This window comes from Bos grunniens, chromosome 28 (genome assembly GCF_055505025.1).
Source record: "Bos grunniens cultivar Pamir isolate PY7600 chromosome 28, Bosgru_T2T1.0, whole genome shotgun sequence".
NCBI lineage: Eukaryota > Metazoa > Chordata > Mammalia > Artiodactyla > Bovidae > Bos > Bos grunniens.
In genome coordinates this window covers 40300432-40318030 of record NC_141192.1, presented here as the reverse complement: position 1 = coordinate 40318030, position 17599 = coordinate 40300432, and the positions used below count along the sequence as shown (strand labels likewise).

Sequence of the window (17599 nt, the reverse complement as noted above, 5' to 3'; positions counted from 1 at the left end):
TCGGGAAATGCTTGGATGTTCCAGGGCAGGGAGAGCCTGCGGGGGACCATGGCGTGGTCCTCCTCTGGGGGAGGGAAGACAGGTAGCTGCCTTGGAGGCCTTCCTTCTCCCCAAGATTAGGCCCACTTGGTGTGGCCAGCACTGTCTCCTCAAGGCATCACCAGGAGAGGGACCAGCCTTGGGTCTGGAGAATCTTCTAAAGATAGATGAGGGGTTCTGGCAAGGGGCTTGGGGGACAAGGTCAAGCCGGTAGATAGGATCAGCAGCCCTCGGCTCTTTGCTCTTGGCTGACAGTTAGAACTGGACATGGAACAACAGACTGGTTCCAAATAGGAAAAGGAGTTTGGCAAGGCTGTATATTATCACCCTGCTTATTTAACTTATATGCAGAGTACATCATGAGAAACGCTGGACTGGAAGAAACACAAGCTGGGATCAAGATTGCCGGGAGAAATATCAATCACCTCAGATATGCAGATGACACCACCCTTATGGCAGAAAGTGAAGAGGAACTAAAAAGCCTCTTGCTGAAAGTGAAAGTGGAGAGTGAAAAAGTTGTCTTAAAGCTCAACATTCAGAAAACAAAGATCATGGCATCCGGTCCCATCACTTCATGGGAAATAGATGGGGATACAGTGGAAACAGTGTCAGACTTTATTTTTGGGGGCTCCAAAATCACTGCAGATGGTGACTGCAGCCATGAAACTAAAAGACGCCTACTCCTTGGAAAGAAAGTTATGACCAACCTAGATAGCATATTCAAAAGCAGAGACATTACTTTGCCAACAAAGGTCTGTCTAGTTAAGGCTATGGTTTTTCCTGTGGTCGTGTATGGATGTGAGAGTTGGACTGTGAAGAAAGCTGAGCGCCAAAGAATTGATGCTTTTGAATTGTGGTGTTGGAGAAGACTCTTGAGAGTCCCTTGGACTGCAAGGAGATCCAACCAGTCCATTCTGAAGATCAGCCCTGGGATTTCTTTGGAGGGAATGATGCTGAAGCTGAAACTCCAGTACTTTGGTCACCTCATGCGAAGAGTTGATTCATTGGAAAGGACTCTGATGCTGGGAGGGATTGGGGGCAGGAGGAGAAGGGGACGACAGAGGATGAGATGGCTGGATGGCATCACTGACTCGATGGTCTTGAGTCTGAGTGAACTCCGGGAGTTGGTGATGGACAGGGAGGCCTGGCGTGCTGCGATTCATGGGGTTGTGAAGAGTCGGACACGACTGAGCGACTGAACTGAACTGAGATGGACGGAAGCTGACAACCGCTGAGTTCCACTTGGAAATTCCATGACCCGAGGGCCTGAGACCCCACCAGCCTCCAGAGAAGACTTAGCGGGAAAGGCTGAGTCTGGAGGGGACCATCCACTCTATCACTGGACCTGTGCAGAGCACCACCTTAGCCCTGGGTGCTCCTTGGCACTTTAAAGGGTCCCTCTTGGCACCCCGTTTCCCCATGACATCTCTCCCCACAGGACCAGGAAGTGGCAGGGACAAGGGATATGCTGACCAGCTCCCACACACTCCTGCCACCATGTGGTGGGCCCCAGGCTCTCTGGAAGGCCCGGACTGAACCCAGAGCCTGCCCAGAACTGCCCCAGGGTCCCCACCTAGGGTGAGCCTTGGGCTTTCCTGCAGGTGAGAGGCTGGGCAAGGAGCAGCTGGGAGGTATGGATGGAGGTGGATGTGCAGAGTCTACACAGGCACAGGCTTCTCGTCAGGCACGGTAGTGCGGGGACAGTGGGTCACAGGCTCTATGTGTGCTCATGTCCCCCACCCTGGGAAGTGAGGGCCGCCACCAAGCCTCCCCACCCCATGAGCGCTTTGCTGCCCTCCTACAGGGGAGGGCAGCTCCCAGGCCTGACCACACACAGGGGACCCAGTGGCAGGGTGGGGGAGGCAGAGTGGTATGGCTGGCTGGCTGGCTAGGGGCCTCCCTGAGAAGGCAGCATTTGGCCAGAGGCAGAGTGGGGGACTGAGTCCAGCCTGGGGGCAGCACGTCCAGCCTGAGGAAGCAGCAGCAGCAGGAGCTCTGAGGCGAGCAGCCCCTGGGATGAATGAGGGGCAGAGGGGGCTTCTAAGGCTGGGGGTGTGAGCCAGCAGGAGCGGGTGACAGAGATTATAGAGACAGCAGTCACGGGGAGCCCTGCAAGCTGGGTGAGGCTCAGCTGGGACCCCCAGGTCATATGCTGAGGTCCTAATCCTAGGACCTCAGGGGGTGACCTTGTTTGGAAATGGCCGTGGCAGGTATCATTCCTTAAGATGGGGTCATACTGGAGTAGGGGGGCCTAATCCAAGGTGAATAATGTCCTTACTAAAGGGGGAATCTGGACACAGAAACGCACATGGGGGAGCACCATGTGAAGATGAAGGCAGAGATCAGGATGAAGCTTCTACAAGGTAAGGAATGCCCAAGGTCGCCAGCAAACCACCAGAAACCAGGGGAGAGGCTGGGGACCCCTTCTCCCGCACAGCCTCAGAGGAAATCCACCTCGCCAACACCTTGAGTTTGGACTTCCAGCCTCCAGTGCTGGGAGGCAGTCTTTTGTTGAAGCCACTGAGTTTCTGGTACTTTGTTACAATTGCCCTATAGCAAAGGAACACAGGTCAGTTCTGAGAGATACGGAAGCCATCATTCAACAAAAAGATGTCCTGTTAGAACGCCGTCACCTGGCAGGTATGGGGGAAAGAGACTCATGATTTGTGCAGTTGTCAAGGCTGCCTGAATGGCCAGAGAGAGCAAGAGAGTGGCTCTTCCTTCCTTGGGGGTGGGGAGGGCGTGGTGGGCTCCCTCCCAGCTCTCTGACCCTCTGCAGGGGGCACCAGTCTCAGGATAACTTCTGGGGGTGCAAGGCCTTCTTTCCACAGACTATCAGCTTTTCCTAGAGGACAGGGAGGGACATGTATCTGCTCCACGTCCCCAATCCCTGTGAGAGTGTTAACAGCCTCAGCAGGGAGGCCAGAGGTCTCCAAGCAGCAGGAGGAAATAAACTGCAAGTGGCAGACAGTTTTTTCCCTTCTCTGTTGACAAAATCAACAGAGAAGACAACCTTTTTTTTTTTTTTTCTTTTCTCAAACCCTGGGCTGATAATGACTCAACAAACCAGTATTCAAGTCAATTGTTTTATGGTTGGGGATGACCCACCTTGTGCCATTCTATCTAAAAACTGCACATTGTGGAAGAGGGGCTTGGTGAAATTCCCTCAGCCTTGAGGTGTCTCTCTTATCTGATTAGCAGCTTGCAAATGGAGAAGGTGATGGCACCCCACTCCAGTACTCTTGCCTGGAAAATCCCATGGACGGAGGAGCCTGGTGGGCTGCAGTCCGTGGGGTCACTGAGAGTCGGACACGACTGAGCGACTTGACTTTCACTTTTCACTTTCATGCACTGGAGAAGGAAATGGCAACCCACTCCAGTGTTCTTACCTGGAGAATCCCAGGGACAGGGGAGGCTCGTGGGCTGCCGTCTATGGGGTCACACAGAGTCGGACACGACTGAAGCAACTTAGCAGCAGCAGCAACAGACATAAAACACCTCGTTAAAAACTAGCAAGCGGGCACTCTTTCTGTCCCCTTCTGATGTCTATGTTAGAAGCTTTTCCTGTTTCCATTATACTTTAATAAAACTTTGCTACAGAAAAACTTCAAGTGGTCAAGCCTCGTCTCTGGCCCCGGATCGAATTCCTCTCCCCCAGAGGCCACAAATCCTGGCATAGCACACGGCTCGCAACAACAACCTTTCACCTGCCCAGACCACAGTGGGACCTAGAGGAAACTGGGCAGCTGAATCAGGAAGGCTGGGTGTCAGCTTTGCCTGGTTATGAACCCAAGGAAGACCAGTTGTAAGAGAAGCCCTCAGCCGGGGAACAAAGTCATGGAGGGCCGGGACGATGGGAGCAGCAGAGATGAGTGCTGAAAGGAGGAGCCTGGGCAAGTGGCTCCATCATGTTCAGGGACAAAGGCTGCATTTGATGAGCAGACGCAGTGTCCCAGGACCAGAGTAACAGGACCGTGCCTGGGGTCAGCACTGCAGGCACTTAGCCATCTTGCCTGAGCACAAATCCCAGATCAGTTGCTTCCTAGCTGGTGATTTCTCTGCCCCGTGACTGAACTTCTCTGTTCAGTGACTGAATTTCTCTGCCCTGGTTTCTTCAGCTGCAAGATGAGCACATGCTCAGTCATGTCCAACTCTTTGTGACCCCATGGACTGTAGACTGCCAGGCTCCTCTGTCCATAGAATTCTCCAGGCAAGAATGCTGGAGTGGGTTGCCATTCCTTTCTCCAGGGAATCTTCCTGACCCAGGGATCGAACCTGGGTCTCCCATATTGTAGGCAGATTCTTTACCATCTGAGCTACTAGGGAAGCCTGTCAGAGTCCTGGGGAGGACAAAGTGAACTTGCCTGGGGTAGACACACAGTATATATTACAGGATTGTTACTTATTACATTCAGAGTCCTGGGGAGGACAAAGTGAACTTGTCTGGGGTAGACACACAGTATATATTACAGGATTGTTACTTATTACATTTTATCACCACAGCAAGGATGCACTTGGTACAACAGGGTGGTGGTGGGATGGGGGGCATGCGAGGAAGAGTGGCTCAGGGAGGGTTTGCTCCAAAGCCTCAGATACTCTAGAGACTGAGAGTCTCCAGAGCAGGACAAAAGCTGAGTGCAGAGCCCCAGGCTGACTCTGACTGCAGGTGGGGGCTCACGGCCTTGAGGCCCACAGGCGCCATCGCCCAGCATGCCTCGTTACCTTGTAAAGCAGGCAAAGCCAAGAGTGGCCTTGGTAGGAGCAATGTTAAGAAGCAATAATGAAAAACGAACAGCTGGTGTGGGCTCTGGAAGATTCAGCTTTGACATCTGCCACAGAAGCCTGTGACTGGTCCCGGCCTCAGGCTCTGGTGGTAAATAGGGGACATTCACCACCTACGGGGCCTGGATTCCGAGGATGGAAGGAACGCTGGCTTTTCCAGGCCACACGGTGCTGGCATGGCTTCATTTGTGCAAAAAGGAAGAGGCATCTCACTGAGTCAGAGGCTGTCCAGCATGCCCAACTCAGGCTCTTTAAAAGCTGTGACCCCGCAACCCCCGAGACAGACCCCCTTCCCCACAACCCCCACCCTCGGACTCTAGCCCCTCTCTGGTTCAGACAAGTCACCTGACAGAAAGGTCAAATGTTCAGACACTGCTCCACTTGGAACCTACCTTGCATTTTCCCACCTGGAAAATCACTTCTGTGATTTTTGAAACTTAAAAATCTCATACGATAACAACTGTTAACTAACTAAGCAATGAGAAATTCCTGGCCTGAGAGCCAGCTGCACACTGAAGGGCTCTGGCTCGGCGGCTGCTCTGCTTGGGGTTCAGAGCAGATGCCACAGGGCGAGGAAGGGAGTCTTCTTCACCCTAAGCAACTGATGTCACTTTGTTCAGCTACCTAACTATTTACCTCTCTCTCCTTCCCTTTCTTCCTGCCTCCCTTCCATCTCTCATCTATCTTCAGCTAAGGAGCTATCATCTATCTATTTATCTCTGTGTATCTATGTATGTACATATGTATCTGTCAAACATCTACCTATCTATCCATCTTGTTCTTGTTCAGTCTCTCAGTCGTGTCCAGCTGTTTGAGATCCCATGGACTGCAGCATGCCAGGCTTCCCTGTCCTTCACTCTCCCCCAGAGTTTGCTCAAATTCATGTCCATTGAATTGATGATGCCATTCAACCATCTCATCCTCTGTCATTCCCTTCTCCTCCTGCCCTCAATCTTTCCCTCTTTTCCAATGAGTCGGCTCTTCACATCAGGTGGCCAAAGTATTAGAGTCTCAGCTTCAACATCAGTCCTTCCAATGAACACCCAGGACTGATCTCCTTTAGGATGGACTGGTTGGATACCCTTGCTGTCCAAGGGACTCTCAAGAGTCTTCTCTAGCACCACAGTTGGAAAGCATCAATTCTTTGCTGCTCAGCCCTTTTTATGATCCAACTCTTACATCCATACATGACTACTGGAAAAACCATAGCTTTCACTACACAGACCTTTGTTGGCAAAGTGATATCTCTGCTTTTTAATATGCTGTCCAGGTTGGTCATAGCTTTTCTTTCAAGGAGCAAGTGTCTCTTAATTTCATGGCTGTAGTCACCATCTGCAGTGATTTTGGAGCCCAAGAAAATAAAATCTCTTACTGTTTCCATTGTTTCCCCATCTATTTGCCATGAAGTGATGGGACCAGATGCTGTGATCTTACTTTTCTGAATGTTGAGTTTTAAGCCAACTTTTTCACTCTCCTCTTTCACTTTCATCAAGAGGCTCTTTAGTTCTTCTTCACTTTCTGCCATAAGGGTAGTATCATCTGCATATCTGAAGTTATTGATATTTCTCCCAGCAATCTTGATTCCAGCTTGTGCTTCGTCCAGCCTGGCATTTCACATGAAGTACTCTGCATATAAGTTAAATAAGCAGGGTGACAATATACAGCTTTGATGTACTCCTTTCCTGATTTGGAACCAGTCTGTTGTTCCATGTTCAGTTCTAACTGTTGCTTTTTGACTTGCATACAAATTTCTCAGGAAGCAGGTCAGGTGGTCTGGTATTCCCATCTCTTTAAGAATTTTCCACAGTTTTTTTGTGACCCACCAAGTCAAAGGCTTTGGTGTAGTCAATAAAGAAGAAGTAGATGTTTTTCAGGAACTCTCTTGCTTTTTTGATGATGGGTGTTGGCAATTTGATCTCTGGTTCCTCTGCCTTTTCTAAATCCAGCTTAAACATCTGGAAGTTCACGGTTTGTGTACTGTTGAAGCCTGGCTTGGAGATTTTTGAGCATTACTTTACTAGTGTGTGAGTGAGTGCAATTGTGCAGTAGTTGGAGCATTCTGTGGCATTGCCTTTCTTTGGGATTGGAATGAAAACTGACCTTTTCCAGTCCTATGGGCACTGCTGAGTTTTCCAAATTTGCTGGGATATTGAGGGCAGCACTTTCACAGCATCGTCTTTTAGGATTCGAAATAGCTCAACCTACCTATGTATCTTTATATTATCTGTATATTTATCTTTCTATTATTTATTATCTATCAACCAACTGGGGCTTCCTTAGTGGCTCAGATGGTAAAGGATCTGCTTGCAATGTGGGAGATCCAGGGTTCAATCCCGGAGTGGATAAGATCCCCTCAAAAGCTTTCATGTGCCACCTATGAACTTAATAAGATTAAATTTCTTTTAAAACACTCTGCTATTCATACTTTACAGGAGATATGGGTTTCCCAGGTGACACAGTGGTAAAGAATCTGTCTGCAGACGCAGGAGATGAGGGTTCCGATCCCTGGGTAGGGAAGATCCCCTAGAGTAGGAAATAGCTACCTACTCCAGTATTCTTTCCTGGAAAATCCCATGGACAGAGGAGCCTGGTAGGCTAGAGTCCATTTGGTTGCAAAGAGTCAGACATAACTGAACACACACACACACACACACACACACACACACATCAACCAATTAGCTATATATCTATTATCTATCAATTTTCTATCCATCTATCACCTATTATCTATATAATCTCAATTTCCCTAAATACCTATAACCTATCTTTCTATCTTCTACTTATATCTATCTATCCATTACTGTCTATCTTTCTGTCTCCCTATCTATTGTCATCCATCTGTCTTTTTTTAATCTTATCTATCTTCTTGCCCATCATTATACACATCCTCACGATTTCAGTTAAATCCCCAGCCTTGCTCTGGGCACTTCTAGGAGGCAGGCACTGTTCCTCGCTTACTCCCTTGATGCAGAGCTGACAGGAAAACACACACAAAGAGGCACTTAATGAATGCTTCTTGATGGTAAAAGTACTGAGGCCAAAAGCTGAAACCACTGACAGGTTTTGAAGGTCAAAGCCAAGGGACAGTGTGCTGGTGGGAGCCAGGCCAAGCATCTGTCTCTCCCACTCCAATTGGGCACGTCCTATGTGGGCCAAGGGTCGCCTTTTCTAACACAACCTTCTCCTCCAAGTACAGAGGGATTTTGGAACCTCATCCATCTGAATGAGCCTAATTAGTTGGGCCTTAGTTTAAACATGATTTTAAGCTTTAGACTCACCCCAAACTTCTTCCATCCCCATCGGCTGACACCCATCTTGCCTCTTTCCCTATGCTCTGCAATGTCAGGTGCAAGGTGAGGAAGTGGAGAGCTGTAGTGACCAGGCAATGAAGGGCAGGAGCCTGGCTGCCTCATCACGGGACTTGGAGGGGGTGGGTCAATTCACAGGAGGAGGGAGGCGCCTTCATGGATGAAGAGCTGTAACACTGCCTAACACAGAGACACATGAGCCAATGGTCTCTGAAGGAGTGAGAGATGGGGTGGAAGAGACTGACCACTGGACCGATGGACAGACAGACAGCTGGCTGAGGTATGGGACAGACAGATGGATAAAGGATAAAAGCTGAATCTAACACACAGAATAGAGTTTTTTTCTGAGTAGAACTTATATGAGTCAGTATACTTGGGGGCATCTTTTGGCCCAATACTGATCTGTCCTGTGTAAACGGTCTCTCAGAGGTTAGAATGACAACATAGCCCACGGTGTTGGCCAGTGAGACGTGAGGAGCCTTGGCAGTAACACGAGGCCCCCACTGCACTCACCTGGCCTCCGTGTCCCTTCCCGGGGTGACCAGTGGCGGCTCCCATCCTTTCTGGGCTGTTCTGCGCTGCTCTCCCTGCTCTCACCACTGGGGGCACTGTTGCCGCCTGCGGGCGGAGCGCCCCCCGCATCCATGTCCTCCGTGTTGCCGGCGCCCGGCTGGCCCGCTGCGTCGCAGTCCTTCCGCACTCTGAGAGGAAGAAACGCTTCAAGGATTCTCACCAAACATGTCTAATTCCCCTAGACGCCCCATCGCATCTGTGTCCAAAGCAGGACTGCAGACCGCACTGTACTGGTGAGAAGCGATGGAGATGCAGATGGGATGCAGATGGAAGGAGGGGTTTCTGTTCCCCGAACCTCGGTGACTGATAAATGAATACACCCTGCCCGGATGAAGAAGCCCCTCAGGGACTGATAAATGAATAAACCCTCCCCGGATGAAGAAGCCCCTCAGGGACTGATAAATGAATAAACCCTCCCCGGATGAAGAAGCCGCGCGGTCTCCACCATCCACAGGGACCCTCAGCTTTGAGGTCCGACAAACAGCCCTGTTCAGTTCAGTTCAGTTCAGTCGCTCAGTCGTGTCCGACTCTGCGACCCCATGAATTGCAGCACTCCAGGCCTCCCTGTCCATCAACTCCTGGAGTTCACTCAAACTCACGTCCATCAAGTTGGTGATGCCATCCAGCCATCTCATCCTCTGTCGTCCCCTTCTCCTCCTGCCCCCAATCCCTCCCAGCATCAGAGTCTTTTCCAGTGAGTTAACTCTTTGCATGAGGTGGCCAAAGTACTGGAGTTTCAGCTTTAGCATCATTCCTTCCAAAGAACACCCAGGACTGATCTCCTTTAGATTCAGGCAAAACAACTTAGAATTTGTTCCAACTAACCAGGAACAGGAGGAGAAGGGGACGACAGAGGAGGAGATGGCTGGATGGCATCACCGATTCAATGGACGTGAATCTGGGTGAACTCCGGGAGTTGGTGATGGACAGGGAGGCCTGGCGTGCTGCGATTCATGGGGTTGCAGAGTCGGATACGACTGAGCGACTGAACTGAACTGAACCAGGAACACTGTTACCACCGGGTGAGAAAACTTATTCGACGAGAGATGAGGGCTGGGGGCAGGATGGGGCAAGGAGGCTGTTTCAAGCCTGTTTTTTGCAACAGATGTGTAACAAAGACCCGTAACCTCAGCAACTTTGCAAGGACTCAAACCCAAGTCTCAGCCGGTGGATGGAAGTGGGAGGGAGAGAGACTCTCATCTGATGACGTTTCCCATTGAGTCATCATCTGAAACGGCTTGTTGAAACAAAGGGTGTGTTGGAGGACATTTGGGCACGGCAGTTTTCATCACAGAAGGATGGGCAGACAGTGAGATCCCTACCAGAAGCCTCGGAGCTCGCAGCCCCACCCCATCCAGGTAAATAATGCCTTGGCCGTGAAGACCCACCTTAACCACTTGGTTCGGAGCCACGCCCTGATGCTGTCCAAGGTGACCGGTCCGCTCCAGATGTTCTTCAGCTGCCTGTGGGTCCCCAGGTAGGATGTGGTGAGTGGGGAGACATACATGGGGTACCCCAGGGGCTGGTCACAGGAGGAATTGATCAGGTTCCGGAGGACCTGCTTGTTGTTCTGAATGCTGCCGCGCTCGGGGTTGCGGTTGCGGAGGAAGATGAGTTCTTGCTGCTGCCCCGCCCAAAGGCCGCGGACGCATTCTCTGTTCACCTGCAGCATGGGGAAGACATGGGGAGAAAAGTGTATGGTGGGGCGGAGAGAGAGGGGGGCTACAGACTGTTGGGTCTGAGTACCTGCGGCCACTATGCTTTGGCCTAAAGCTTTCTTAGTGATGTCTGAATGGCAGCAAGGTGGATATGATGGCATTTTCATGCGGCCATGGAGATCAAATAAAAAGGAAAGAAGGCTTTGTTTCAGCACGGTGATTTGAAGCTGTATGAAGAGAATCTCTGAGAAGGAAGTTATCCGGCCCAGGAACAGGTTATGAGAGGGAGGTTTGGAATCTTAGAGAATTAGAAAGTCTTTAAGAACAAGCTAGATCCTGACCCCACGCATGTCTAGCCTACCAGGACTTCTTGCCAAAGCCATCACCTGCACACCAGCATTTTGAGTGGGAAAGGGCCCTGGCAGAGATGCACTGCCTGTCCGGGGCCACCCACCCTGCATGCTGGCCAGCACTGCCCGCTCCCCCTGTCCCCGGGGAATGTGGCTCTGGACAGAGGATGTTGGCCCAGGGGCATGGGGTCTGTGCCAATCCATGCTACCGTGTTGGGAAAAAAGTTCGTTTAGGGGGGCTTCTTTGTTGGCTTAGTGGTAAAGAATTCGCCAATGTCGGAGACTCAGGTTTGATCCCTGGTCTGAGAAGATCCCACATAGGGGAGAGTAACTAAGCCCATGCCCCTATGCTCTAGAGCCCGGTAACTGCCACTCCTGAGCCCATGCACTGCAATTACTGAAGCCTGCGAGCCCTAGAGCCCATCCTCCACAGCAAGAGAAGCCGCCCCAATGAGAAGCCCTTGTATACCACGACTAGAGAAAGCCCACATAGCAACAAAGACCCAGCACAGCCAAAAATTAAATAAATATATATAATAAATTATTTTAAACAAAAAACGTTCATTCAGGTTTTTCCTGAATGAAAACCCAAATGAACTTGTTGGCCAGCCATATATTTCTTCTCATGTCCCCCTAGGCGGGAGGCTGGTGGCAGCCAGGAAGGACAGCTCCCATACCTTGATCACTTTGAAGCTCAGGAAGCTTCTGTGGAGCATGAGGACCTTGTACTCATCCGTGCCCTCGTCTACCACGTGCCTCAGGGTCAGCAGCTCCTCCTTGTTGGCCAGCACGGCGCCCCTCCAGGCCGGGTCACCCTCATGGCAGATGACCACTTTCTTCTCAAAGGACTGGATGGCCTCGTAGAGGACTGCTGGGTCTTCGTACTCGTCAGGGCAAGTGAACTGGTCCTGGGGAAAGAATTTATCTGTGGGTCGGGAGGACCACAGAGCTGGTCCTGGCTTGCTGTGCACACAGCAATGAAGCCGATGCCTGGTGCAAGGCCAAGTCCACTTCCACATTGCTCAGCCCCGCTGGGTGGATGGAAGGCACCTCACTATTGCAGTGGCCTCAGGGCCCATAGAGCTGGTGGCATAGAAGCCTAGGGCTTTTCACCACAGTGTGGACACTTCTGATGTCATTTTCTCCGGCCAAGTTCCCTCTTCCATGCTAGTGGGAGATGACCACCTCCTAGGGACTCTTGAGGGCACATCACCATGGGTACCATCAAAAATAGGCAATGCCTCAATGCTTAGTTGCTGAGCTTCCCAGATGGTGCTAGTGGTAAAGAACCTGACTGCCAGTGCAGGAGATAAGAGATGCGGGTTTGATCTCTGGGTTGGGAAGATACTCTGGAGTAAGAAATGGCAACCACTCCAGTATTCTTGCCTGGAAAATTCCATGGACAGAGGAGCCTGGAGGGCTACAATCCATGGGGCCACAGAGTGGAGGGGACTCGACTAAGCACATACCACACATACACACACACACACACACACACACTTAGTTACTAAGTCAGAAGCCCACTTGTCAGAATTATGCTGAGCAAGGGGACCATGTTTTTGAAAGGTCATTTTTCCCCTAATGTTTCAGGATTATACTTTAAAAAAAAAAAAAAGGAATACTTACCTGATGCAGCTTCAGGGACATCCTGAGAGCTGGGACGACAACTTTGTGCAGCAGGTCGATGTCTGCGAACACCCACTCATCTCGGGCTGTTATCCTGAAGTCACCTTTGAAGAGGGCATGGAGGCCATATAGGAAAGAATCCAGGCTGCGAAACAAAGTTTGTTTGTTCACATGGAGCAAAGGTGTTCAGGCTCCTGTCACCCTGAACTGGCCCAAGTCTCCCCTGTGACACCACAAGAAGGACTTTGCTGTCTTTAGGTTGATCTGGCAGGGGTCCCACTGAACACCTGACCCTGCGGCCCATGTTCGGACCCTTGTGACAACTGCTGTAGTGATCACCATCAAGAATAGCTGGTGACACACCAGATCTCGGAGTGTGGGGGTAGAAGTCTTGGTCAGAGCCAGCCTGCCACATCCATAGGCAGAGTGAGTGTGGAGACGCAGCCCATCTGGCCCAAGAGCCCTGGAAAGGCTACACGTCTCAGGAGGGAGGCAGGGAGGCCTGGGAAGCGTCCAGGCCCTTCTGCTCGTCCTCTTTGTTTCCGGATGGCACTTTTGGACTATGTGACTCGTAATGAAAATTGGATTCTCTCACCATATGGAGACAGAAAAGGACACCAAGTGAAATCTCAAATTGGCTGTTCAGATTCTCAGAGTATACCGATCTCCCAGTCCCACCCTTTTGTTAATGACTAGTGGATGAGACACGATTTGTTGTTGTTGTTCAGTCGCTAAGTTGTGTCCAACTCTTTGTGACCTCGTGGACTGCAGCACACCAGGCTCCCCTATCCTTCACCATCACCTGGAGTTTGTTCAAACTCATGTCCATTGAGTGGGTGATGCTATCTAACCATCTCATCCTCTGCTGCCCCCATGATAGAGGGGCTTAAAGTGAAGGACCAAAGGATTTCTCAGGTTTTCCAGGTTTTTATGTTTCTGGGCTTTTCTGCTTTGCCTTCATTTCCTGCGTGTAACTACTACCTGGGTGGAGAGCAGAGAGGCACCCAAGGGACACCTTTCATGGTCTGGGCCCATTACCTTTTGGATCAACACACGGTTTGGGAAAGCGATTCATCCTATATTATGTGGAGGGAAAGAACTGTTCTTAATCCTTTCCCTCTAGGTCCATTAATACACTTGGCAGCCACCTCTAATGAGTCTGGCTTCTAACATCCCTGAGTGGGACTGGGCGGCTACACAAGAAACAACAGCCCTGATAGGATTGAACTGGGACATAATGAGCCAGGAAGTGTGTGTGGAAGGGACTTTCTGAGGATGGAGCTGAGGAGGATTTAAACGACCTGGCTCACCAAGCAAGACTTTGGATTCAACACAGAACGTTAGGCCCGCATGTCAGGGAAATAGTTCTGCTGTCTGCTATTGGAGCATGTGATTGCAAAATGCACCACAATCGTTGACTTCCTTCCAGGACTCCATTGAGAGGGATGCTGAGGCTCAAGGTCAGAGATGACTGTGGGAAATGGGTCTAGGCAGGTGGGGCCCTAGGTGCCAGAGTCTTGAGGAGCCCAGAGCCTTCCAGGAAGAGTTTCAGGAGGCAGCCGTCCTAGACAGGCTGCCCCCACACAGAACAAAGACTTCCTGGGGCTGCCTGCGGTCCTGGGAGGGGAGGGGTGGATGGCAGGGCAAGGATGCAACAGGACAGGGGAAGGGAGGGGAGGTTTAAAACAGTGCAAACTGCTGTCATTGAAAATGGTCCAAAATGCCCCTGTCATCAGATAGCAGTAAGTACTAAAAAGAGGGCTAAAAGTAGGTGGGGGTTCTTCTAGAAAGGATTAGAAGCATGCCAGGCTGCTAGCACACAGGTTTAGAGAAATCACTTCTCTAGATGTAGGACTGGGGACAGTGGCAGAGGGAGATGAAGGGACCTGCCGAGATGCCTAGGTAGATGGAAGAGAAGAGCCGGGCATTCAGCCCATCCTTTGACGGTGTATGCAAGGCAAGCACAGACCTGATTCCCCAGTCTAGAAAACGCCCTTCCATGGGACCTCAATAAGTGATTGGAGCCCATTTCAGGCCCCTACTGACAGAATGATAGATGCTTTACTGATCATTTCTATTTTCAGAGGAAAATGACACATTATGAGACTTACTGCTATTACATTAAAACGAGTCTCAATGCACACACCTATCTATGAAACAGACACAGAATCAAGCGGAGAGAGAACAGACTTGTGGTTGCCAAGGGGGAGGGGGTTGGGGGAGGGAAGGACTGGAATTGGGGATTAGCAGATGCAAACTTATATATATATATAGAATGGAGAAGCAACAAGGTCCTATTGTATAGCACAGGGAACTATATTCATTATCTTGTGATAAACTATAATGGAAAAGAATATTTAAAAAGAACGTATAGATATATAATTGAATGTATATATACACTTTTCTGTATAGCAGAAGTGAATACATTGTAAATGAACTATATGTCAATGAAAATTTTTTTAAAAAATGAGTCTCCATGCAGAAAACAAAGCCTGAATTAGAATTTCACTAGATTGAGGGTACTACCCTTAGATTGTGGGGCATTACTCTTAGTATCTTAAAGATACAGGCATCTTAAATATAAGGTGTTTCATTATCTGCCTTTTATCTTCAGGAGAATGAGGAGGAAGAAGGCAGAGATGTGATGAGCTGGGAAGCTCTGAGGAGAGGAGAGGAGAGGTCTCCAGGTGGCCCCCACGCATTTCTGTCTTGCAGAATCACCAGGCTTTATTCTGTTAAGACTCTACTGAGAGATGACAGGCTCCCACCCCGAGGCCAACAGCTGGAGCAGGGAAACAGGGTTACATCTGAGTTATTCAAGGTTGGCCTTTGTGGGGACTAGAACAGCCAACACTTGGCCCCTTAGTGCTATCTTTTTTCAGAATATTGCAGTTTTTTGCACAAATGTGGTGCCATGTAAGCCTAGGCTCATCTCAGTGCTGTGGTCCAGTTCTCTACATGTGGATGTGCGTCTCTAACACATGACTACACTTGGGCCAGGTTTCTTCTGGAGACTGCCCTGCCCCGTCCCCACACAAATGGACAGGGTTGCCCCTGCACTGAGGATTGTCTGGTGACACACTCTGGGACCAGCCTTCTGCACCTCTTCTGGAATGTTAACCCACATTCCACACACTTAGCACTTGCATAATACCTCACCATCATAAGTGTGTGTACATGTGTGTGTGTGTATGTGCCTGTCCATGTGTGGCTGCATATTTGTGTGTATGTATGTGTATGTGTGTGTGTGTGTGTATGTGCATGTACATGAATACACATTTGTATATGTGTGTGCTTGAGATGAGCACACATTTATGTGTGATGTGCGTGTGTGTATGTGTGCGTGTACAAGGGTGCATGTTTGTATGTGTGCATGTGTGTTGGAAAGGATGATTCAGCTTCTTCTCAGTCACTCCACACCCCTAGCAGATACCAACCACCACCAAGCTGAGTCTCTGTGACACTCTGCTTGAACTTACTCCTGTTCTTTCTGGTTCCTGACCCTGTTCCCTATTCTATGATGACATAACCATTGGTGGTGAGTACAGATAAGAGGTCGGGGCCATCAGCACTTAAGCACAGATGTACACAACCTTTCTGGAAACAGTTATTTTCTGGCCTGAAGCTCTGGCTGTTGCTTGCAGCCCTGGCAGAAAGTCTAGCTCCATGAAGATGATGCTTTAACGGGTCCCGCCCATTTCAGCATCCTCGCCCATCACCTTTCACAGAGCAGGACAACTTGAGAATGGCCAGCTGAAGTGAAAGCTGTTTTCACTCCTGTTTCACTGTTTTACAGCATCTTTCTTTATCCATAGAGGAGTCCTCAGGGCTCGAGTCTAGCCAGATGTTGCCTATGACCCTATCCAACTCAGCCCAGTTCTCACCTGCACCCTTTCTCACTGGCTCTCAGTCCATGGAAATTCTTGCCCCCAGGAAACATTTGACAATATCCAGAAACATTCTGGATGTCATAGCTCCTGGCACCCAGTGGGTAGAGGCCAGGCAGGAACGCCCAGGACAGTCCCCCACAACAAAGAGCCACACAACCTAAAATGTGAATAATGCTGCTTCTGAGAAACCTTGCCCATTATGATTAAAGATACAGACTTTAAGTTCTAGACACTGGTTCATTATCTTGGATCCAGTGTTAATGACTCTTGGGATTCAGGTGGAAACAACTCTAATGCTGGGATAGTTTCTGCAGGACTCCCAGTGGACTCTCCAGAAGGATTGATATGTTCAAGTTAATGCCCAAACAGGCTCGTATACTGTATGTTTACAGATGGGCATCGTGAAGAGCCTTCTGCTGCAGGGCACTGCTGTACATGGAGCCCTCAGAGAACATATGTGAACAACTGTGATTTGCAGGCTGGGTTTCCCATGCTTACTAATTAGTAATGGAGATTCTTAGGCAGTGAGTTCTTGGTTATCTAAGTTAGTATCCTAGCTCAGAGAGCATCTCCACTGTGGGAGAGGCAGCGTGTTTCATACATGATTCATTCCTCTGTGGGATCCCCCAACCATGCGTGCTTGATCCCATCACTCCTGACCACTAAAGGAGCTGGAAGTACAAACAGCAATCCATGCAAGAGGGGATGGTCCTTGGTATCAGTATCCTACTGTTGATAAGCTCTTATTGATCATTGTCCAAAAGCAACTCCTGACAACTAATCTTTGAGTTCTTTAAATACGAGATATATTTTCTTCAGGCAAAAATTACTAAATGTATTTTTTCTGTGGGATGAATAAAAGATCCTCTTCATTGATCTATTTCTCAGAATTCGTTCAGATTAAGGCTTTCTTTGTATTTGATTTCAATTTTTTCAGCTTTATTGAGGTGTAATTGACACAATTTTTACCTTATTTAAAAGGTCAAAAAATTAAAATTATAAAAACAAAATCATATATCCAACTTGAAAGAAAATAAATAAAAAGTACATCATGATGATTTGATAAACATTGTGAAAGGCAGATTAAGGCTTTTGGTTTGAGGATTTCAGCTTCCTTTTTAAAGAAGGTTTAAATATAATTTTTAAAAACTCGTGAGAAATAAGAATTTGTGAACTCCTAAAGGTGTGGTTTTGAAAGATTAATGTTTTATGGGTGGAAGTTAGAGCAGTCTTATTATGTTCAGTACCAGGAAATATAGTAGTTTGTGTACCTGAGAGTATTGTAGATATCTGTATTATTCAAGGGCATCTCAGAATTTTAAGTTACACAAATATTAAAACCACTAACACTTCATAAATAATCTTTCAGTGAA

General features: G+C 49.0%; 1 protein-coding gene across 2 annotated transcripts in view; it reads right to left on the bottom strand.

The window, feature by feature from the left end:
- Positions 1-17599, bottom strand: part of PCNX2 (pecanex 2) — a 311410-nt gene that overhangs the window by 10245 nt on the left and 283566 nt on the right. For both annotated transcript variants that reach the window (XM_086381075.1, XM_086381076.1), the window contains 4 exons: positions 12337-12481; positions 11388-11618; positions 10091-10365; positions 8643-8830 (listed from right to left, as the gene is read on the bottom strand). In XM_086381075.1, coding sequence (XP_086237201.1) covers positions 8643-8830; positions 10091-10365; positions 11388-11618; positions 12337-12481 — 839 coding nt within the window. The remainder of the gene's footprint in view (positions 1-8642; positions 8831-10090; positions 10366-11387; positions 11619-12336; positions 12482-17599) is intronic.